The sequence below is a fragment of the Tachysurus vachellii genome, chromosome 18, assembly GCF_030014155.1.
Source record: "Tachysurus vachellii isolate PV-2020 chromosome 18, HZAU_Pvac_v1, whole genome shotgun sequence".
NCBI lineage: Eukaryota > Metazoa > Chordata > Actinopteri > Siluriformes > Bagridae > Tachysurus > Tachysurus vachellii.
The window spans coordinates 17418471-17444261 of NC_083477.1; the positions used below are offsets into that span (position 1 = coordinate 17418471).

At 40.0% G+C, this 25791-nt stretch overlaps 1 protein-coding gene across 1 annotated transcript in view; it reads right to left on the reverse strand.

The window, feature by feature from the left end:
* The window catches only part of fat4 (FAT atypical cadherin 4), a 95190-nt gene that overhangs the window by 21787 nt on the left and 47612 nt on the right, over positions 1-25791 (reverse strand). The window contains exons 3-6 of the mRNA XM_060891835.1: positions 18912-19173; positions 17824-18174; positions 12615-13537; positions 11470-11644 (exon numbers count right to left, since the gene is read on the reverse strand). Coding sequence (XP_060747818.1) covers positions 11470-11644; positions 12615-13537; positions 17824-18174; positions 18912-19173 — 1711 coding nt within the window. The remainder of the gene's footprint in view (positions 1-11469; positions 11645-12614; positions 13538-17823; positions 18175-18911; positions 19174-25791) is intronic.

Consider the following 25791-nt stretch of genomic DNA (forward strand, 5'->3'; position numbering starts at 1 on the left):
TGGAACGATGGACTACTTTCAGCACAGCAGGAAGTGTGTGACCTGCTACTGTGTCTCAGATATTGGTGTGACTGAATCAGACATCAGGTCAGCAATGTCAAGTTCTCATCACAGCACTGCTGTTGATTAGATATTTTCAGCCTGACAGACTCACAGAGGTGGTTAGAAACCCGCTGCATTGTTGTTGTTGTTGTGTGTGTGTACATGGCAAATGCAATATAATTTTACACAACATAATCTACATAGTAAGAGAATTCTGAAGAGAAAGACGCTGCTCGGTCATTCATTCATTCATTCATTCATTCATTTTCTACCGCTTATCTGAACTATTCTCGGGTCACGGGGAGCCTGTGCCTATCTCAGGCGTCATTGGGCATCAAGGCAGGATACACCCTGGACGGAGTGCCAACCCATCGCAGGGCACACACACACTCTCATTCACTCACACACTACGGACAATTTTCCAGAGATGCCAATCAACCTACCATGCATGTCTTTGGACCGGGGAGGAAACCGGAGTACCCGGAGGAAACCCCCGAGGCACGGGGAGAACAACCTCCACACACACAAGGTGGAGGCGGGAATCGAACCCCCAACCCTGGAGGTGTGATGCTCGGTCATTCAGTTGAATGTAAATTTGACAAAGGCGACAGGAGGCTACAAAAAAAAACAAACAAAAAAAAAAACGCTGCTCTAATCACACAGCATCTGCAGCTGTTTAACACAGTAAACCTCTCCACGTTACTCAGAAGCAGCCTCAGACAACGAACATAGCACCCCCCTCCTTTCCTAACCAAACCCCCCTGCCCTCCAGCATCACCACACGGTAGGTCTGTAGGGATAATACTAAATAGGTAACAGATGAAGAGAAAGAAACAAAGGAGAGGGTAAAGACAGCATAAAAACAATCAACATAACTTATAAAACCGTGATAAGCAGTTGCTCTTTCTCCAGCCTCTTTTTCTGCCCCCTCAATTTTGAAGTTAATGAGACAGAAATGCAAAATCAAGCAGACTCAAAATCGCTGCAGATTTTTCGATGATTTAAGCCAAGACACGTTGTGTGAAAGTGTGTCTACTGTTAGGAGTTTCAACCAATTTCACCAATTCAATGCAAAAAAAATCAAAAAGCTATGCAAGCTTCAGCCCAAATTAAAAAAAAACAACAAAATCAGTCACAACTATCATAAAAAACTGAATGAAGTAATTTTTCAAGTTAATATCAATCATTTAATAATAAATTTTTTTCACTTAACACATATTTGGTTAGATTTTAAAATTTTATTTAAAATCAGGTCACTTGGAAAAATGCTAATTTTCATGTCCAAAACATGATTAGCAGTAAACAATCATTTAGTTATTAATGCAGGGCTGTCAAGTGTCACGCATTGAGAGTGACAGTCACGCATTTGGGTCTTTTGTCACGCTCTCCTGCCACACATTGTATTTGTCACGCAGAAAAACTTTGACTATTTATCATATTTAATATGCCGCAGCGCCCAAAATGTATCAGTCTGCACCGCTGTCTCTATGGAACCAAGCGCGTCTCCCCTGGAGTTCTTATTCGAGCCTGACACTTATCAGCCAATCAAAAAAAGAGGCTACACAATAGCCAATCAGATAATAGCACTATTGTATCTGGGTAAGATTTAATGCAACAACCAATGAAAAAATAAAACATATTCATTAGAGAGGGTATTTTCGATGGTCGGTTTGAACAAAACCTCAACACGAAACAGCTTGTCTCTGGAAATGTCTGGACTTGAGCCGAACTGTTTTAAATTGTTGGAGCAACATTACAAATGATAAAGGAGTCCAAAAAGGCAACAAACACAATAAACAACACCAGTCATAATCTCTCTCTCTCTCTCTCTCTCTCTCTCTCTCTCTCTCTCTCACACACACACACACACACACACACACACACTCACACACACACACACACACAAACACAAATTAATAAATGGAAATGAAACAAATACTTTGTATTTGGTTAAATTGCGGTCAGTGTTCCTTACCAAACACAACAACTCCCCCATTATTATTATTATTATTATTATTATTATTATTATTATTATTATTATTATTATTACTGTTATTTTATTTATTTTATTTTTTTTTGGGTGGGGGTGCGGGATGTCACGCTTGCCTGTCTTCAAAACTTGAGAGCCTTGTTAATGTGACTAAAGAAAGTAGTATTACAGAAAAATAGTAAAACAAAACAAACAAATGCAAGAAAGTGACAGAAATCAAGACAGACTCATAGGAACAAGTGTGATTGTAGAGATTTGAGATGAAGCTGAGGCACCAGGTCGGAGAAGGATTACTAAGGATTAGTTTAATTAATAATGAGTTCATAAACCTTAAGCGTGAAGCTAAATCAGCTCTGCTCCTCATTTGGATGACAAAGGGATTCACACATTGCCAAATTAGCATGAGCATGTTGGGAAACGTGAGTCTACATCCAGGAAACGTGATTACACACACAGAGGGAACGTCTCAGATCTCACCGAGTGTGTGTATGAATTAAACAGTGAACGCACTCACAATATAAACAAAAGTAAACACTTCAAATCCGAACACAATTAGTGCCAACTGTAAAGCTAACCAACAGAGTGAGTCACCATGATTTTTTTTTTCATGTTCTTGAAGCTGGACACAGACACATTTAAACACGAAGGTGATGAAGTGGCAGAAAAAGTTGAATAGTCAAATATGGATGTGTTCGCTTTTCCTTAAACACACACAATCACACATTGATGCATGGTTTCAGGAAGATTAGAAGGTCATGTGACTGATTCTGATCCATCTATCCATCCATCCATCCATCCATCCATCCATGTCTGCTTCACTCTCTCAGTTTGTCTGTTTTCTTTCTTGTTTGTTGTACCACATTAAGTCCAAAAAGATGTTTTTCATCTCCATCACTCTCAACATATGTCCCCATTTTATTCTCTTTGTTTTCTCTTGCTGCACTCATTGTTTTTTTTTCATGTGTGAGTGTGTGTGTGTTTGTGTGAGAGAGACCACAGTAGCAGCCCTGGCTGTGTTTTTACTCCATTGTTTCGCACACAGTGACTCGAGGAAGCTGCGTTTGTTTTATTCCTGGATTCTATTGGCTCACTTCCAGTAGTAAGTGAGGTCATTTCCTGTTTATGAGCAGACAAGAGACTTAGGTAGGACATTGTGGGCTTGAATAACCTTCACACTGAGTGACCGGTCTCATTCGAAAGCTCAGCAAATCCAGGATAAAAATATTTTTGGGTCTCTCTGTCTCTCTCTCACACACACACACACACACATACATTACTTATACAGACACATATCGTCGCTGTCGGGCGGAAACCTCGTATGTCCAAATTTTGGTCCCCACGTGGGTCTGTTATTTTTACAAGTTATTAACCAATCTAAAGTCTTGAAAATAGCTTGAGCGCAAATCTCATAACTCCATTGGACACTTCAACTGTCCACCTCTTCCTCACTCCGCGGGAGAGCTTCATGGCATATTTCTCCTTAATAAGAGTCGCAACGAATCAACACGTCTTCTGAGATAAATGTCTTCAAATCAATGGGCTCAAAGAAAAAAAAATCTTGACCCCCCGCTAGTTCTGGTGCTCGTCTGAGGACAGGAATTTAGCGCAAGACAATCCACTGCAACGCGGACTAAACCCTGTGCATTGCAGATAAGGTACTGCGTTTTTTTTAATTTCCGGAAAAATAACGGTTTTGGAGATACGAGGATTCCGCCTGACAGCGACGATGTATAAAAACATGCATTTGTTTTTTGACCAACAAACCAGTTCAACACATCAGGCGGTGTGTGTGTTTGTGTGTCATCCACACAGACAGTTGCCAAATACTGACCACTACACAACGTAATTCAACGTGATCAAAATTTACACCATACTCTGAAGATTTCGTTTATTTTCTTCCACACTTTATCCGCAAAAGGAATCTTGACAGACGTTGCATTGTGTACCATATGTGCATGATGTGCCATATGGTATGAGGGTCATAAGCGAGCAGGAGCTGTTTTTCTAAACATTTCTAAAAAAATAATTATCTGAATATACAGTTAGAAAGAAAAGTATTCAGAGCCTTTGTTAATATACTTTCTGTGTATCATGCGAACAGTGAAGGAAATTTCCTAAATTTCCGAAGGACAAGGATAAGAACCATAAGATCCCTGTCAGTACAAGTGGTTCATAATTTGTCGGGCACAGTAGCTTTGGGTATTGGGGGTTTAATTTCTGCCTCCGCCTGGTATGTGTGGAGATTGCGTGCTATCCCAATGCTGCCTGGGTTTTCACCAGATACTCCAGTTTCCTACCTCAGTCCAAGCATTGGTTGATCAGTATCTCTAATTTGTCAGCAGTGCGTGAGTGTGTGATTGTGCCCTATGATGGGATGGCAGCTCATCCAGGGTGTCCCCTGCCTTGTGCCTCGACTACCCTTGGATAAACTCCAGGTTCCTAAAGTCCCTGTGTAAGATAAGAGGTATAGAATATTGATGGATAGATGGAGGGATAGATAATGTATTTCCTTTTTTCGGCTGCTCCCTGTTCAGGGTCGCCACAGTGGATCGCCAGATGCACTTCCCGATGCTTGGGATTGGCACTGAGAGTTAACTCTTCAGTGGCTGGGTTAGCACCCTGCCCGGGAATCAAACCCAGGTTGCGGTAATGAGAGCATGGGATCCTGCCACAGGACCACCTGGAGGCAGGGTAGATAATATATAACTATTAATATAAACCTGTGATTTGCCTTGGGATGTGGGCTGTTGAAGCCTAATGACGAAAGCTTGAATCCCAGATATACCAAGCTGCCACTGCTGGGCCCCTGAGCAAGGCCCTTAACCCTAAATTGCATAAAAAAATTAAGTCGCTCTGGATAAGGGCAGGGGGGCACGGTGGCTTAGTGGTTAGCATGTTCGTCTCACCCCTCCAGGGTTGGGGGTTCGATTCCCGCCTCCGACTTGTGTGTGTGGAGTTTGCGTGTTCTCCCCGCGCCTCGGGGGTTTCCTCTGGGTACTCTGGTTTCCTCCCCCGGTCCAAAGACATGCATGGTAGTTTGATTGGCATCTCTGGAAAATTGTCCGTAGTGTGTGATTGCGTGAGTGAATGAGAGTGTGTGTGTGCCCTGCAATGGGTTGGCACTCCGTCCAGGGTATATCCTGCCTTGATGCCCGATGACGCCTGAGATAGGCACAGGCTCCCCGTGACCAGAGGTAGTTTGGATAAGCGGTAGAAAATGAGTGAGAGTGAGTGAGTGGATAAGGGCATCTGCCAAATGCTGTAAATGTAAGCAGCAAAGAGAAGGAATGTAAATGGAACAGTAAATGTAAGGCTTGTAGGAGGAACTTCTGTCAGAACTGCTGTAATAGCAGTGGAATAAGCTGCCATATCCAGCCCCATCATCACCGACACCGTCCCATTCTAATCGTAGCCATCCCATAATTCTGCTCACCAAATGAGAAATCTGGAAGAACTTACTAGAGGAATGACATTTTAAACTATTTAGTGTAATTTAATTTAATCGATTCATTACAGGTTAGCCTTCAGCTATTAACCCATGGAGAGGGGTCATGTGAGTGTGAGATTAGTCCTCACATGGAATCCAATTACACACCAGGTTTATGACAGAAGACACAGAATCAGAACTTTCCATCTGTTCAGTACATGCTAAGTCAGGTAAACATTGCAGCAACACACACACACACACACACACACTTCTATGTGTAATCCTCTCGTACATATGTTCAGTTACAAAACATCTAGCACAAACATATGGTTTAATCAGTTTAATCTTCTTCCACATGTCCCAATTTAACCAGTCATCCCTAAGTCTGTGGGCGGGGCTTAAGTTTAATTTAATCTAACAACTGATGGACTGGTGTTAATGTAGCTTGCCAGTTGTTAGACTGTTACAACCTACATGCTTAGTGGTATGTCGAGGTCCAACACAAGCATTAAAGGAACGACTAATGATATATAATATATACTGTATATTTTGCCGTAGCGGGGTGGGGATGGGTGGAGTTATTCTATATTTCTATTTCATTATTTAGCTTTGTAGGCTGCATGTTGTGCAGTGGGTAGTGTTGAGGTCTCACAGCTCCAGCTTTCAAACCTGTGTGTGTGTTTCCATCCATTCAGTTGTGTGTAACGCTGCCTTGGATCCTCTTTGTATCAGGGCAACGGCTTGCCACACGGGCAAAAATGCCATTAACACCCATGGCTTATTTACGCTTCATCTAAAGAACACACACACACACACTCACACACACCCCATAACTAAGTGGACAGTGAAACGGAGCAGTGAATATTGATGTTGCCAGTACAAAACATCTCAAATAAATAAAATAATTCATCTTCAGGCTTGTGGTGGAAGTGAGGCGTCCATTCAGGATATTCTCGAAGGTGGTTGGGGGTTAAGTAACTGAAGATCTCAGAATAAAGCCACAAGACCACCATCTTTTGACATTTTATGTCATTTTTTAAAATTTACTTTCAGTGACTAAAAGCACTTCTTGCTAATCTTCTTGCTGGAATATTTTACTCTCTTTGAAGAGATCCAGAAAGTTAGAACACGTATATATGTGTGTCCAGAGGGGGCGCTCTGCTTCCTGACACTCATTACAGTCGGCTGTATTCAGTCTGCATTCAGCTTTATAGAGCACACAGGAACTAAATGAAGGAGCCATTAACATCTTTTATCTGCTAAATGCTTCTTAACACTGAAAAGACACTCTGCAAACACTATGCTGCTATATAGGGGCTCTTTGTGTGTGTGTGTGTGTGTGTGTGTGTGTGTGTGTGTGTGTGTGTGTGTGTATGTGGTTTATAGGCACACATTGGCGAGGCACTGTCTCTTTAATAATCACGAACAAACATGTTTTTTTTAAACCTCTCTTTTCATTCCTACATCACAAAATCCGTTCCCATACCTTCTCCCCTTTTTTCCCCGTCATTCGTGCTATCCCTTTCTCCCACTCAATTTTTTTTTGTTCAGCTCTTAATTCTCCCCTTTAAATACTATCCATTTAACTTACACATAAAAGTACATTACAGTGAACAAGGCATGTGAAAATGTGCATCCACACATCATGAAATAAGCACATTGTACCTTGTTAATTGCCCATCCTCCACTCAACCCACAAAACCTGCTGCTAGACAAAACGTCTGGTAACTCAAGTTTGCTTATTTTCTTTTCCTCTGAAGTTATGAGACTGATTTACTAACATGTAAATCGTCACACACTCGCTGCGGAGTCCTTTTAACATTTCAAACAGACTTGATTGCACGCTTTATGATGCTTTGTGACACACAAAGGCGAACAACAGGACGTAGCAGAGGCGAAAGCGACTCCATCGGCCATCTTGAATCGCTTTCTGCCTACGGGATTTGATGGTATTGAAAATCTTTCAGGATTATACAGGTTTCTGGATGTGGTATGGTATGAACTGTGTATGATGATGTATATTACACAGACTAGTCGATTAATACTGTTGAGGCAGAAAAAATACTTTGTTAGTATAAAAATATTTCAGATCTAGTTCTTTATTTCTGCCCTTTAGCCTATTTCATACATAATTTGTGTATATTGCAAAATTTTGTACCTTTTTCGCCATAAAATCTTCGTAAAATCTTTTTAAAATCTTCGAAAATTCACTGGAATTGGTCACGTTCATCACAGTCACGGTCTTCATAAAAATGACTACATTCTTTACTAATTTAAGACCTGAAATGACTATTTTCTAAATATATATATATATATATATATATATATATATATATATATATACATATATATATATATATATATATATATAGTACTGTGCAAAAGTTTTAGGCAGGTATATATATATATATATACATATATATATATATATATATATATATATATATATATACGTATATATATATATATATATATAGTACTGTGTTTTAGGCAGGTATGTATATATATATATAGTACTGTGCAAAAGTTTTAGGCAGGTGTGAAAAAATGCTGTAAACAAAGAATGCTTTCAAAAATGGAAGTGTTAAACATTTATTTTCATAAATGAACAAAATGAAGTGGCCCTTTGCCTTCAAAACAGCAGCAATTCTTCTAGGTACACTTTCACACAGTTTTTAAAGGAACTCGGCTGTTAGGTTGTTCCAAACATCTTGGAGAACTGACCACAGATCTTCTGTGGATGTCGGAAGATCCTTTCTCACATCCTTCTGTCTCTTCATGTAATCCCAGACACACTCGATGATGTTGAGATCAGGGCTCTGTGGGGGTCGTGCCATCACATCATGCTGGTTTGAAGGCAAAAGGTAGTAACACCAAATATTGATTTGATTTCGAGTTTTCTTTTGTTTGCTCACTTTGCATTTTGTAAATTGACAGAAATAAACACTCATTATTTATATTTCCGAAAGCATTCTTTGTTTACAGCATTTTTTCACACCTGCCTAAAACTTTTGCACAGTGCTGTATATAAAACCTATAAAGTGAGATCAGATTTTTTTTTTTATTTGCTTTGACAAATGACTACTCGACTAGTAAAACTAGTACAGAGTGTACGTAACGTTTTAACACTGCTGTAATTTGGTAGATTACTATCAATTTAACATACTTCAAGAGATCATTTGTAAATGTATGATGATTTAGCTGTGGTAACCAGACGGCAATGAACTTCTCTCAACACGCAAGTTTGGCAAGTATGTGAGTGTCCTCTTTTCTGATGTCCCCAATGTAGCCTTAAGTTATTCCATTTGGACGAGAAGTGCATCCCCTTTCCACACTCCTCACACTCCCACTCTTGTTTTCCATCCCAAGCTGTATTTCTCTCCGATTTTCAGTCTTTATTTCACTTCGACTGTTCCTTTCCGTGAACTCACTCGATGACTGAGGAACAGCATCCTCCTGCCACGAGTGCAGACCGCATCACCTGATGATGAGGTGTAGCCAAAAAGCTTCACTAACGCTCTCGTCTCATCTCTCTTTCACACTCCCTCTCTTTCCTACCTTTCTATCACTTTCCTTCGTGTTTACTTTGTCTCTCTTTTGGCTTCTCTCTTTGTTCAGCTCTTTCTTTTTCTCCTTCCTGTCTGTCAGTTTTGCTTTCTGCTGATGTCTTTCTATTTCTTTCTCACTCTCTTATAATACACACACTTTAAAGTCCTACTTCTTGCTTCCTTTGTACCACTCTCCATCTATCACCTGATTCTTTGTCTGCTTATATCTGTCTCTATCTCCCTCCCCCCTCTCTCCATGAGCTGTCGAGTGCTGGCACGGTCCTTCTCTTTCCACTCCTGTAAGTGCAGCTTCAGTCCCATGCAGCAGTGCTCTGACAGATAGACGGATGAAGTAAACGACGGTCACACTGACTGAAACTCGGCCATTCATCATCATCTGTTTCTATAATAACGACGAATCCAGCCTCTAAAACTCCAAATCCGGACTAATTCGTTTTCAGTGCGAAGACTCAGCCGTACTGATAGACGAGAGTAGCTGCTCTCCTCATCCAAAAATGGAATGACCGACTCCTTTCTTCAAAACACCGCAAATATCTCGGCTAAATATCCTGCGCCGTTCCAGCCGGGAAGCCATTAGAGGTTTCCTATATTCTCCTCCCTATTAGGGCACAATAGCTGCTTTTGACTATTTTTGTAAGTGATGTTTTTTCTTTTCACATTCGTCTTTCTGCCAGTCAGCAAAATCACTTCGAACAAATACACGCATCGTCAGTCATGATTTAACTGCAATAAATATTTATTCTCCTGACCAACGATTGCAGGGTTTATGAGAACAAAACAGCTACTGTCCGCCAAAGAAAATAAGATGAGGCTTAATGGATTGCAGTCTGCCTATTGGACGGTCAAGAAGTCATTCAATGTAAATGGAGCAAAACAGTGCAACTTGAAGAGCATTGGAGATGCGTTATTGTTCCCCACCCATATTCTGACAATTTATTCTCAGTTGTCTATTCAGTTGAAATTGCAGGAATCTTACGTGTTACGTTCAGTAGTAGATACTGAGTTTGCAAGCTTATTCAGTCCCTCTAGGAGTTTTTTGTGATTGTTGTGGCCAAAAATGAATGGTTTTGATTGCTTTTTTTTTTGGCAGAACTGCAAACACAGGATTCTTCTTTTAAACTCCTTTCAGCTCCCTCTATGTTTTATGAACGTGAACGGAAGACGACTTTGAGTGCGTGCGTCGTGATGAAGTCACAAAGACGTCTCAGGACAAAGCTGCAGAAAACCTGTGGCAATTTTGAACAGATTCTAAAAACGTTTGCTGGATTTTGTGTTCGTTTCTGCGATTCATTCATTTAAAGTGTAAAATACTGTTTTCATTTTCTTTTTCACATCATCTGTTGTTTAAATCTTAGGATATCTAGACCATTACTTTGTAGATTTTGTTTTCCCACTCTTCTCTGATGCTGACCAAAAGCTAAATTCCAGTCTTCAGTTGCAATGAGCAAGAGATTCAACTCTGAATCAACCTGACTGGAGGAAGGAAATCAAACATGGCATGTATTTATTTATTTCTTTTTTTTTTTTACGTCTGCAAAAGATTTAATTATTTTTTTAAAGCTGAGAGCAAACAGAGCCAAAGGACAGTTTTAGCACTGCAGAACTGCCATGTGTTCTGGGTATTTGAATCTACATATAAAAAAAGAAAATGAATAGTGGATGCATGCACACACTCATTAAATCAGTGTCGGCTCTCGGTTCTTGGCTTGAGTATTTTTTTTTTCAGAATCTCACATGCACTTGGCAAGGTTTTGTTCAACTTTTTCGCCTCACCATATTTCCGACGAATAAAAGAATGCGTTTATGAATACGTTTTCAGCCCTGCATACAGTACCACACCAACAGCATTTTTTTTTCCAATTTTGGTTTGCTTAATTGGTTGTTGTTTGAAACCAAATTAGCAAATGAACCAAGGGTAACAATCGACACCATGATCTTAAGTGTGAAAGCTCCTCTGCTTTCCAGTTTTTTGCCAGACTGTCTAGATATAAATTAGCTACTACATGTACATCTTATGTGTATTTATTTTAAAGCTATGTCATGTTGATTTTAAACAGCTATATACAGTGTTTAAAAAAAAAAAAAAAACATACCCATCATTAACCTAGGACATATGACCTGGCTGGAATGTGGGCGGAGCCACCCACAGGCCACAGTGGTTTGGCTGCAGGAGAGCTGCACTTAACTAGAATAGACTGTGATCTAAACACACACTCATCCACAGACCTCCAAGCAATAACAACCTAAACCTCACACTCACCCTCTCATCACACACACACACATACCTTTGTGCATGCATAAAAACAAACATACATAATTTCTTCAACTATAATAATGGCAACTCCTGTGTAGTCCAGTACAGTACAAGCAGCTTGCACTACAGTATGCTTTAACACATATTATAAGCAATAATATACACTGAGCTAAGTTGGAAGTCTCACCTGAGTCAATGGCAATGACAATTAGTTCGTAGCGGTCTTGGATCTCCCGATCGAGTGTTCTTTCCAGTCTGAGTTGCCCACTAGATGTCAGGCTGAATGAGCCGTCATCGTTCCCTCCACTCAGAGTGTAACTCGTCTGCCCGTTCTGACCGTAATCATCATCACGAGCAACAACCTGCCAAAGAGACCAGGTGCAGCTATAAGATTCATTTATCTCCATTTCCAACCTTGTATTCTTGAACCAATATCAGCAAAAATATTGTTTTAAGAATATTTAAAGGGTTTAAATGAGTTCTGAAGAAATTCTTTGCAGTTTTAGTGGGATTCTCATTTGCATAGGTTCTGACCAGACACTGTGTGACATTGTCTGGGTTGTGCGAGATTTCAATGGATTTTGTGTGATTTGGATGGGTTCCTGGCAGAGATCCTCTTTATGGATTGTGCAAGTTGGAAAGGTTCTCCTCTTTGGCTGGATTCTTTTCCCGTGGTTTATGTGATTTAGATGGGGCCCTGCATGGGGTCTTCTATATTAGTAAGGTGATTTAGATGGATTCCTAGCAAGGTTCCTCTGTATTGGTTGTGCATTTAGGGTGAGATCTAGGTTGGGTTCTGCTCTATGGGTTATATTATTTGGTTTTTGTTATTGAGAGGTTTCTGGCTGAGTATGGGTTCTCTATGGGTTGGTTGATTTGGTTAGGTTATGTGTGATATGGACATGTTCCTGGCAGGGTTCCTCTGGAGAAGTTTTGAGATTTGGCTAGGTTATGCATGATGTGTATGAGTTCCTCTTTATTGTGTTTTTCTGAGCTTATGTGTTATTTGGATAGGCTCCTGGAAAGGTTCCTCTGTATGGGTTGTGTGATTTGGATAGGTTCCTGGAAAGGTTCCTGTGTTTGGGTTGTGTGATTTGGATAGGGTCCTGGAAAGGTTCCTCTGTATGGGTTGTGTGATTTGGATAGGTTCCTGCTAAGGTTCTAACAGCATGCTTTGAAATTTGGGTTATGTGCCTCGGGTTCTGTGAGATTTGGAAACATCTTACCTTAGTTCTCCATTTAATAACGTAGTTAATATAAATGGGATTTAACCTAATGCACATTAAATTAGTTTCTATTTACTTCTACGTGATATAGATTTTCCACACTTGCCTGTAAGATGTTCTTGGGAAGGTTTCCTAGGTTCTCTTGGACGTTGATGGTGTACGGTGAGAGCTCAAATACAGGTGCACAGTCGTTAATGTCTAGCAGCACAATGTTTACCGTAGCATGGTCAACTCGAGGGCTACTCCCGCGATCTGAAGCCTGAACCACCAGTGAATATGAAGACCGAGTTTCACGATCCAACACCTTAGCCACAGAGATCGCACCTGTCACTGAATCAATACGGAAATCAGAGTGTCCACTGCCTGAAGCAATGGAGAACCGAATTTGTCCATTGGTCCCTTCATCAGCATCGCTAGCGAACACCTGAAGGATGTCAGTTCCAGTGAAGGTGTTTTCCTCAATCTCAATATCATAGATGTTCTGTGAGAAGCTTGGTGTATTATCATTTACATCCAACACCACCATGGTAACCTCCATCATGGACGACAGAGGTGGATGGCCTTTGTCTTTGGCAATGACAGTCAGGGTGTAATTGGCCATCTCTTCGCGATCTAGTTCTCCAATCAATTTTACGTTACCATCAATATTTCCAATGCTAAATTTGCTTCCGTAAGTGCTGCCAAGCGAATATTCCACATAGCTATTGGGCCCGCTATCTGGATCCATTGCATGTGCTGTAAAAACCACTGTATCCACCGCTGTATTCTCCTGGATGTAGGCCATCTTCTGTGAAATGAACGTGGGCGAGCAGTCGTTGACATCCAGTAGAATGACTGACACCTGGGCAGTACTAGTAAAGCGGGTAGCAGGAGGCGGAGCCAAGTCATTTACAGTGATAACGAGGTTGTAGAAGGACTGAGTCTCTCGATCTAGATGTTTCCGTGTTTGAAGGACGCCAGCGTTAGTGATGGTGAATTGGGCCTGAGGGTCTCCTGATGCAATGTTGTAAGCTAGTTTGGCATTCATACCTGAAAAGCATGACAGAAACGTCTATTAACTATAAGAACATTTAATTTAATATACACAAGTGAATTCAAGACTCTTCCAATTGAGCTTATTTAGATGATCAAAATAAATCTATGACTCAATATACGTATCATTGGATAATATTATTGGCACCAAAATACATGATATATTGTAGTTAATTCTGCAAATATACACACAGGAAAAGAACAGACTGTGAATTATTAGTATTATTAATTATATTATATTAAATAATTGTATCATATTATTAAAAACAGATGCAGTGATAAGGCTCCCTTCGCATTTTCCTTGGGAACTCAATGTATGGCTTCTGTCTGTGTTCTGAATGAGGTGAATATGTTTAATGGGTCCTCTGTGATTTAGCTGGAATCTCAAGGGGGGATTAGGAAAGAAAATATATAATCCAAGCACACAGGCGAGTAGTTTTAGTAGGCAGACTTAAAGTAGTTTTCAGGTCTCAGAATCACCCACCAAAAAAAAAATATATATATATATATATATATATATATATATATATATATATATATATATAGGGGGGCACAGTGGCTTAGTGGTTAGCACGTTCGCTCACACCTCCAGGGTCGGGGTTCGATTCCCGCCTCCACCTTGTGTGTGTGGAGTTTGCATGTTCCCCCCGTGCCTCGGGGGTTTCCTCCGGGTACTCCGGTTTCCTCCCCCGGTCCAAAGACATGCATGGTAGGTTGATTTTCATCTCTGGAAAATTGTCCATAGTGTGTGATTGTGTGAGTGAATGAGAGTGTGTGTGTGTGCCCTGCGATGGGTTGGCACTCCGTCCAGGGTGTATCCTGCCTTGATGCCTGGTGACGCCTGAGATAGGCACAGGCTCCCCGTGACCAGAGGTACTTCGGATAAGCGGTAGAAAATGAATGAATAAATGAATAAATATATATATATATACATGAAGTTCAAAAGATTAGAGAATTAATAAAACTATATTATATAGGCTTTAACCATGAGCCTGTATTATCACTGTATTACTGATGCTGAATGATTTTTTTTTTTCATTTTTGGATTAACTGCTTATAAAAATAACGTGGAGTCTAAAATGACCCAAAATGTCGACACTGCATCCCGTGCATAACAAAAACACCCTTAAACTCTGATATTCTTATTTGATTGATGCTTTTCCACATATTGTTACTGCAACATCTGGTACTGATACATACACATCCTCTCTGTGAATTATCTGAGTTTTTAGCTCAAGAATGCGAGCAAATCATAAATAACAGTCCTAGCTTGAGAATTAAGTGTATTTCAAAGAGGTAGCCTAGATTTACTTGACAACGGGAGAATTTATAACTCCCAAGACAGCTGACACAGCTCATGCTGCTGTAGTAACTATTAAAAGGTTATCATAGAGACATGTTTCATATAATAAGTATGTTTAAATGTGGATGCATTGTAAATTTTTTACAAAAATGTGCACTAAATATGTCAGTAACGAATGATTTTAGAATGCTCAACATGAAGTCAAATTGAGCAGCTTTTATGCATCAGCGCCTTCCCAAAACGTCCTCATTTCTACAGTCGACAAAGTCGACATCTAGTCAACACAGAAGAAAAAAAAATAGAATTGCACATAATATATGCTTAAAGCCTGTTGTGCATTATAGTGCCTAAAGTTCCTCACTTGCTTGTAGTAATTAGTGTCTGAGCCAGTATCAGATGCAGTGAGAGCCGCATCGAGCAATTTACTCAGTGCAAACAAGCTCAAATTGAGCATCGTTTAATGCTACACACCAGCCTGCTCATGCGAAACGCCTCGGCACCTTCCCACAATTCCCCGCTGTTTACAGAAACAAGTAATCTCTTCATCAGCTACCATGGACAGAGAGGTCACAACTTTCTGGAAGCGATATGGTCTAAGGGGATAAACAGCAGAAGGACAAGGATCCTTGGAAGAGTGAAAGAGACAGAAAATAAGAAAGAAAGACAGAGAGAGGGTGGAAAGAAGAATGTAGGTCACCATAACCACATTAGAAACCAATTTAGCGCGGAGTCTGAGAAAAGCGGCTTGGCGCTATGTTAACGCTGCCGTGTGAGCCGAGCCATGGCACTAGTTCAGTACAGTTGTGTGCAAATGAAATCTTAACCCTCATGTGCATGTTGGCCCTAAAAAATAAAAAAAGGAGAATTAAAAAAAGAATATATTAATATTGCAGAAAGTTTGATCTGCTAAATTGTAAAGTCAAGATCTAGAGAATGTTAGAGAACTTCTTTATTTCCTGGTTAACTCTAAGGGCAAATTTACCCATTTTGGATTCCAAAATTGTCCCTTTGTTATATATTTGATTGATGGCTTAAAATATCCCTATTTCAAATCAATATGTAGTGTTTTTTTTTATTGTGTTATGTGCCAACTGTATTTTGATGGTTGATTTGGGTAATTATAATAAAAACTCAATAAGACAATGCATCACAACTTCATCATTTTTCCTTCCTTCCTTCTCTATGCATGGGAAAGTCTTTCGGAATTCCATTTCCACCCAGATTTTTTTTTATCCTGAGATAAAGTCAAGCTATACTGGGATAGCTGGTACAAAAAATAGCCCCAGCCTAACGCATGTGGAGATGTAATGCTACGCTGCTTAAAAAATGCATGCAGAGTTATGTGCTAAGGCTAGAGCACTTAACGAAGCCAGATCTGCTCCATCTTTCAGCTCTCTGGCATCGAATAACGCTGCCCTGTGTGCCGAGTATGCATGCGTAATATCCAGCATTGAAGTTGGGGAGTAATACTATAGTCTCACTGGAGCCACGTGGAAGGAAACATTACAAAAGCCACATTTTTCAGTAGAAATGGAAATCAGACAAACATCAACATACAGTACTACAAGGTGTTTAAGGCTGAGAGATGACATGAAATGAAATATACAGTCTGTCCCTTTATAAAACCATCTTAAAAAAATGTAAGCAACTGATGTTTTGAGAGATCCTGCTTAATCACTTACACATTTTTTTTCAACAGGGATGTTCATTCATTAACAGCTCTTCATCTAATCCAATTGAATCATTATTCTACAAATTCATAAGAGCAAAGTGACAGGGAAAGAAGCCATATATCCTTCATTGACAGAAATACACACTTCACCTCTTCATCTTGGTCTTACTAAAATGTCTTTACTAGGCATAACAAGAACAGAATGATCATAGACATGGCCTCTTCACACACCTGCTTCACTAGGGCCATGTCCACACTAATCCGGATATATTTGAAAACGGAGTTTACCTCTAAAAACGCTCCACGTCCACATTATCATTTTCAAACGTTTTCCAAAAGTTGCTCATCCACACTGAAATGTATGAAAATGCTTACATCTCCCTACTGCGCATGAGTAAATCTTCGACCTCGACAGTCCACACTAAGATGCGAAGACGCCGTTTTCAAATTTATCTGCTTTGGAGAGCGTCTTCCAACAGCTACGTTTTCGTTGACTTAAAACGCTGTCTCAGTGTGGACGAAAGGCCAAAACGGAGAGAAAAATATATGTTTTCAAACGAAAACGTATTAGTGTGGACATGGCCTAGGACTAACAAGCAGAGAGGCCATGCTCTTTTCTCTGGTATTGACAGACTCATAAGCTATGGATAACCTACAACCTACTTCACACGGAATAACAAGTTCAGGAGCTACACCCTCATCCTTGGAAGTGATGAAAAGGAAATCCACATCTCCTTCACTGGGACTAACAAATGAAGGGGCTATAACCTCTTCCTTGATACTGATGAAAGTCAAGTCCACATTTGCTCCAACAGAAATAACAAGCCCAGAGGCAATTCCCTCTTCCCTGGTACTACAAGAAACAGAGCTTATATCTGCTTCACTGGGACTAACGTGCAAAGGCCAAGCCCTTTTCCCTGGTACTGATGGAAACAAGGGTTACTTTATTGGGACCATGCCCTCTTTCCTGGTAATGGCAGAAACAGAGGTCATCCTTGCTTTAATAGGACTAAAAAGAACAGAACTCATGCCCTCTTCCCTGGTACAAATTAAAACAGAGGCCAAACCTATTTTCCTGGGATTAACAAGTTCAGGGGTCATGCAATGCTTTCTGGTAATGGCAGAAACAGAGGCCACTCTTGCTACACTAGGACTATGAACTCAAAAACCATGTCCTCTTCCCAGGTACAAACAAAAACCTAGGCTGCTCTGTCTTCCCTGGTACTGTCAGGGTCCACACCTCTATCACTGCAAGTAACAACCTCATGGGCCATGCCCTTTTACCCAGAGGGTTTTTGCATATCTTACCATCATCAGCATCGCTTGCTGTTACAGTAAGAACAGGAGAGCCAATACTCAGGTCCTCTGAGGCAGATGTACTGTAAACAGACGCATTGAAGTTCGGCTTGTTATCATTTACATCCAGGATGTTAAAGTACACCCGAACCAGGCTAGCTCGGCCCCCACCATCCTCAGCCTTCACGGTAATGATGTAATACTGCTGTGTTTCATAATCCAGTGGCCTTGTTACGTTAAACACTCCAGTGACTGGGTTGACCAGGAAGGTGGAATCATCATCGTCTTCCTCGAGAGAGTAGGTCACTTCCCCGTTCGAACCGGAATCCGAGTCACTCGCCAAAATAGCCGCCACAATGGAGCCTTAGAAGAGAAAATGCAGAAAGAGTGAGAAACGAGAGGCAGCACAACATGGCATGGATCAAAGTAAAGCCGAACCACATTTTACAAAACATACAATGAATGCTGACTTGTGCTTTCCCTGTTCCCACTGGAGTTTATTATTGTTGTGCAGTTTGATTTTTTTGCGGTTTGGGGTAACACAGTTGTCGTGTTCATTCTGTATAAAACCGGAGCCGAGGCTTTGACGATGAACAGGCAGTGTGGGTTTGATTTTCTGCAGGATAAATGCTGAGAGTCACCCGCTTGTTGTATTTAGTCTGGCATGACCACTCCTAGATGGTTTAGAGGCTTGATCCTGTTTTAGTGCATGTAGCTCATGTGCCGTAGGTCCTAGATTGGGTTACTCTACATCAGTGCCATCTAACAGACCTCATAGCCATTACTGTATGTCTCCGCTGTATCTCACCAAAATTTGTAGGGAAATGATCTTAGGACTCTGCCGATACATGTTGGAGAAGGTGTGTATTTGTGGTGTTTAGTAAAGTAAGCTTTACCATCAACAAATATGCAACTGTTATCAGTAATCTAAAAACGTCTTACTACTATTATTACTTGTTATAGTAAATTTGTCCCAGAAAAAAACATTTAGCCAACAGTAATGGTAAAACATACAAAACTGTTGTGAGGTGTTGCAATTACTTTTATAATTGTTTTCTGATACAAAATAATACATATCAATAATTATAAAACGTGCTTACCTGGAGCCATATCCTCTAGGATATCAAAAGAGTAAACAGAGCGAGAGAACTTTGGTGTGTGATCGTTAATATCGCTGACGGTGATGTTGACACGCATGTCTGAGGACTGTTGTCCATCATCGGCTCGAACAAGCAGAGAATATTTTGACCGTCGCTCTCTGTCCAATCGTTTTGTGGCAATGAGGTCACCTGATTCGGGATCGATGCGGAAGCTATCGTCTGCCCCGCTAATGATAGTATAAGTCACCAGAGCATTTGGACCCTGCAATAATATTAAAAAAGGAAATTACAGTATGGCAATAATGAGAACATTCAAACTAGTTATACAGTTAATGTCACATTATACTTGTAAGTTCGTTAAGTAGATATTATGTTGCATTGAAAACGGTAAAATTGTGTTAGATAACTCAAAAGTGGTGTGGTAATTAATTCTCAAATAGAATAAAAAACATTAGAGCAGATAAATGTGCATTGAACCAACAGGAGGCTATAACATTAAAAGCATGCAACATGTCCTTTTGGTCTACGTACTCGAAATGCACATACACATGGCTGAACACCCATCTGAATGTTTCACAAATGTTAAGTGAATTTCTCAGAAGTCAGCAAATGTGATGGTTGTGTTTCCGTCAGCTGCGGTTATGTCAACTATTTTGAAAAGGAGTAACAAGAGAACTTTACGAACTAGTCCTGAACATTTAACCTGATCTTCTGAAATATTGCCTTGAAACAGTCTGTGTGGTCTGAAACTATATACATATGAATACAAAAAAAGATTTAACATTGAACTCGGTGAGAAATTGCAATTTCGGTGAGAAATTGCAATTTCTCCAAATGCACAGAATTTAAAGGCATCTACTGAGACTTAGGAAACTTGGTTGGTCCACCAAACCTGCTAAAATTGTTCATAATATAACAATATGTTAAACCTGTATTGTAGTACAAACCTAAATACTAGCATGTGGACATCATCTGCTGACTATTAAAGCGGTTTTGTACTAATATTTTTAGCAGACTTTCACAGTTTCACCGAGGTCTGCCATGACTGAACCTTATTCTCCAGTAAAACACTCATCTGCACTGGTTTGTTTTAACAGGTGCGTCCTGAGCTGTTCGAATCACCTGCTAAAGCATGTCTCACTCGTCTCACTATCCAAACTATTTAGCGTGCTAGCAAGCAGGACGCTGGAAATATGCGATATGGAGCATGTGTTGACATACAGTCGATAAACACAGACAAGGGTTCATTGGTAGAGCATAAATTCTCGCTAGGGAACCTGTACACATAAAAATTGTTTACATTTAAGAATATAATTAAGAATCCACTCAGAAATACCTACCAACTTGGAATATTTCAGCTAGCAAACAATTGTTAGCTGTGATGGTTAATATTCATGAATAAAAGTTTCTTTTAGCTACGTATTGAGTATTATCGAAGACCTATGGTTAACATTCATGACTATAACTTAAAAATACACTAACAAATCCTCTCAGATTATTTTAGATAGTTGCTTAGTGTTAGCGGTAAAAAATATCATTACATTTGTTAATATAACTAAACAAAATCCTCTTATAATTTCTGTTATGCTACATTCATTCAGCTATAGAGCTGTAAAGATTGTAGACATTTAAGAGTATAATTTAATAATACTCTCAAACATATGTATAAATTAGATTTTGACTTGCTAAATACATATAAAAATAGAATTTGTTAGCAGTGGAGATTCATCAAAATAACTTGAAAATCATCTTAGAAAAAGTCGAGTTAGATTGTTTTGCATGCTGGCTAAGATGTTAACATTTATGTGTATTTAACCTTTCTACCTCCTTTCTATCAAGTTAAATTATTTTAGCTAACAAGTTATATATATTTTTTTATTTTTTTAGCTATTTTACTTAGTTGGCTAACATAGGCTCACAAATCCTGTCATGTTAGCCAATATTAGCTAGCTGGCTAACAAAATTTTAAGCTTATGAAGTCTGTATCAAAGCAAATTTTGTGCAAAAGTTATAGACAACTTTAACAGCTAGCCCCTTCTGGTGGGTGTGTTGACAAAATACCATCTAATGCACCATCTAGGTTTTCTATATCTATTGTTACCCCCTTGAGATAGCAATTCATAGCAATTAGCAAAAGTGCTGAGTGCTAAGTTTTAGTCGTGTTGAGTATATACGAGCATGAGTTACTACACGTTTTGCACTAAACAACAGAAGAAAAATGTTTCTAATAAAAAAATCTGGTGAGAAAGTATTCAAGTTTCACTAGCTTAACACTTTATTGCTTTAACAGCAGGAAGCCATCCAATAATCACAGCCAGTGCCTGACAGTAAGTCAGTAAATCTAAGAGATAGGGTCAAAACCAGCTATTAATTAAATCACCAAGTGCTAGGCACTAGAGCTAGTAACAAGACAGCAAGGAACATATTGAGTCAGAGATCATGGCCATATTAACAAATGTCTCAACTGTGGAACAACACTGTGGATTTCACTATAATAAGGTACCAGGGTGGTCATTATTTCATTTTAAAGCATTTATGCGGTGTTATTCTCCATTTACCAAGAACGGCACTTAGCCTTAAGCTGAGGTCGTTGATTTATGTAGTCTTATACACTAACCACTAATTTCCTACTGAATAGGCTAAAATAGTACAAAGTTATGGCGTTTTGTGGACTCTTTTTTTGTGTTTGTGACAATGTCCTAAAACGCTAATCCACTAAAGCTAATCCACTGTCCTCTAACCAAGTTCTCTTGACAACCTTTATTTGAATCGGAAAAACTAAGTAAAGAAGAAAGAATCAGAAAAAAAGGTGGAGAAAGAGAGGATCAGAAAGTGTGTTGAAGAGCTTGGTAGCAGTCAAATGGTATATGATCTCAGAGGAACTGGTCTGCTCTTTGAACTCAAACTGGTGTTGCATTCCTCCATAAATTCAGCTAATAGATCCCTTGATACCTGTGCTATGCACAAGCGCTACACATCTGATACTATAGCAAACCGAAGGACAAAAAAAAAAAACCTGTGCAGACAGACTGTGATGGGTCTATTTAAAAGCTAAAAACAATGGAGGCCCAGACGACTGGCTCCATGCACGACAGGATTCAAAGAACACCACTCAACATGCTGTCAAATATGTTTTCATTCAAAATAAAGAAGTGACACTGGAATTGACTCTTTACAACTCGAGAGAAGCTGTGTCGTATCAATGTTATACATGTATTCATTTTATACAAAGTGACTTACAAAGTGTGGCAGAATCCTATCCATGCCTATGGCTGAGTACTGAGGTCTTTTTCAAGGAACCAACAATTGCTCACTAGCAGTCCCAAGATTTAAACTGTCAGTTTAATTATCAGTAGCATTACCAGCTGAATGGTTCTGGTGCTTTGGAACACTGTATGTACAGTAAAAAAAGAAATACACACTATACCGCCAAATATCTAAAAACCACATATGCAAGTATACATCAGTAAACAACTGAAAATGGTATGAGGCTTCGGCATGCAGTTTGTACAATGATGAACTGGTGGTTTTATGCTTCACTTAGTACTAAGCTACATAAGCCTCATAGCTCTTAAGAAGAAGAAGAAGACATTTTCTTTGTCACATATACATTACAGCACAGTGAATTCTTTCCTTTGCATATCTCAGGTTGTTAGGAAGCTGGGGTCAGAGCTCAGGGTCAGCCATGATACAGCACCCCTGGAGTAAAGAGAGTAAAGAGCCTTGCTCGAGGGCCCAACAGTGGCAGCTTGGCAGTGCTGGGGTTGAGCCCTTGACCTTCTGATCAGTAAACCACAGCCTTAAACATTGCACCACCACAAATATGGACAATCCCCCAAAATGGCTCTTGTGCAAATCTAAAGAGGCAAGCAAAAATGCATTGACTTGATTGAGTATAGTTTGGGTTGAAGGGAACATTGTGAACCTTTCTCTTTTTTTCCACTAAACTATTCCTTTAATTGTCTCCAGAAGCAGCTGTCTTTTGGTCCCCTGCTCTGGATCTGGATTTCCCATCAACCACCTGGGTCAAACCCCCCCCCCTCCCTCTGTTAACCAATTAAAACTTTTTTAAGTGCTGCAAATGGAGAAGGAGTATGATATAGGCTTCTCTCTGTCTGACCTCCACTTAAAATGTTGAGAGGTTTTATAGTTCTTTCTGGACCGGGATGCCGTCAAGAGCAATTAAGACACAACATGACAGGATACAGTGGGCATACGGAACTTCAGTTAACTTTGAGACTGAGAAGTAGAGAGAAGGAGGGAGAATGGAGGGAGTTGAAGAAAGAAGAGAACAAATGTATGGGATAAGTATTTGGGGAGGTAAGATGGCTCTGACAGGAAATCCCAGTTTCCTGTAACAGGATCGAACCCAGGCACGGACAAGTTGTTAGCCAAATTACTCACAAAGGCTTAATTAATGTCACATTAACTGGACACCACAGCACTGTCTGGTCTTCACAGAATGCCTTTAGTTGAGCTTGTTCTAATCTTTATACCTAACAGTTCAAAAACACTACAGATTTTAGGATTAAAAAAATAGCATTTTTCATTAATTTATTATTACATTTTAACACCTAAGCCAAAAGATTACTGCAATGGTAAATATTAACTCTAAGAGTTTTCTTACAGTTTCTGGTTTATTTCTCTCTTTGCTCTTTTCTATCAAAAGTGAAATGAAGGGAAAGGAAAACTGTGTTTTTATCCCCTCCACAAGGTTTCCACATGTTCAATAGTTAAACGTTGGAGATCGTTAGGATGTCTGGATCCTTGTTCCAGTCTGCTGGTCTGTTGTTTCAGAGTTTGGCTCACTCGTTCTTTTGTAACACATGTGGCTCTAACTGCAAAAGCTTCAGATATTCCTGAATGTATCCATGTTAGTCAAGGCCCGGCCTTCCTCCTTGGCACTGATCTCCACAGCAGAACACCTGGGGTGAAGTAAACCTCTCTCTGCTCTGCTGATTGAAACACTTCTTGAGGTTTCGACAGACGATGGTGACGAGACAAGTGTTTCTCATATTTTAATAAAAATGTCTACAAATTGATGTATATCAAAAACAGGATTTGGGGCAAGAAGAACATCCTAGAACAGAGGCTGACTTATTTTTACTTGACATTGTCCAGATCCACCTGGACCACAATTAGATGAAAATGTGTTAAATCTCTATCCAGACCCCCTTGAAACAATGAGCCAACTACTACTCAGGCCTTCACAGCTCAGAATGATGTTAAAATCTACCTAAGGCAAAATGACTTATCCAGACCCACAACAACCAGCCTGAATAGAGCTAAAACCCTAGCTAGACCTATCTGGACATACCTATTAATAGCTAATATGCAATCCAAATCTATCTGTACTAACCTCAGAGTAGAGGTCTTCTCGGGTCTAAAGAAATGTACCCGACCCGAAGTGACCCGAATCGCTTTTTACCCAAACCCGACGTGCATAATTTTTTTTTTTTTTTTTTTTAAGAAAGACCCGACCAGAGACAAACACGAAAAAATTAGACCCGAGTCCGACCCGACCCGTTGGCAATTTTTTTAACCCGACTGGACCCGAATGTTGCATAACTCTACACTAAACCGCTACATAGTGGATTGAAAATTGATTGACAGGCCTGTTTCAACCGCCAGCCACACGTCGCCAGCCACATGTCGCAAGTGGTCTTGGCAAAAAGAGGAGAGGTTGGAAAAGGACTCGAGTCGATGCACACACACAAGATAAAGTAGTTCGGGTCTTCTCGGGTCCTTTCGGTAAAAACTCATTCATTTTAAATTACCCGAGACCCGATGCCGCTATTATTATACCCGACTCGTGTCCGAGGCACACGTGAAACTTTTAAACCCGAACCCGCTCGGGTCTCGGGTCAGACCTCGGGTTTTCGGATCTAAGTGGACCCGTGAAGACCTCTACCTCAGAGGGTCTATATTTTTTAGCCCACTATGACCAAATTCAAGAAGATCTAAAATGACCTGTTGAAAACAATAGCTATGACCTATACTACCCATATAAACAAAATCTATATCTATGCCAACTCTAGACACCAAAGCCTTTCTAGATTCACTTGATCGATACCATATACCATACTTGTCACCATGACGAATCTTAAATGTTCCTGAGACAGATCTGTTTTAACCTGAGGATTGGTTTAATCTACAACTCACTTGGGCTACATTTTCAGTCTAAATAAATCCTGCAAACCTTCCAATGTCACCTATTTTACTCCACCTGGAGCCTGTCTGCACCCACTTGAAACAACCATAGAACGGCTGACACCGTTCTACGCCAACTTGTTCAGAGCCAGACCTTCAGACCTGAGAAAATCCTACAAAAACCAAAAACATGTTCCAGTCTGCTGGTCTGTTGTTATAGAGTTTGGCTCATGCTTTTCTTAAACATGTGGCTTTAGCTGAAAAAGGTTCCAGATATATCTGATTGGACTTGTGTTAGCCAAGGACGTCCAACCACCCTGGCACGGGTCTGCGTTATACCTCCATTCTGAGAACACCTAGGGAAAAGTTAATGCTTCTCCGCCCTGCTGATGGAAAATCTTCTGGTTATTTCAGTGATTTAGCACGAGATGAATGTTTCTCATCTATTAACACAAATGGACATGACATGACACATCCCAAATTCAGGGTTCAGGGTGAGAAGAATGGTCCAAGAGTCCTGAATGAGGGTGTAATTCTTAAGTATTGTAGCAGAGTTTTGCAAATGACTGAATTGTTTTTTACACATTTCCTGTGTGAGATGGGAAAGAAGCAGAGGTTTTATAGAAAGAGGAAGCCAGAGATGTAATACAAACTCAAGCAACCTCACAGGGACTCATCGAAACGTCTCAAGCGACTTCATGAAACCAGAAAGAAAGAAAAGACAGAGAGA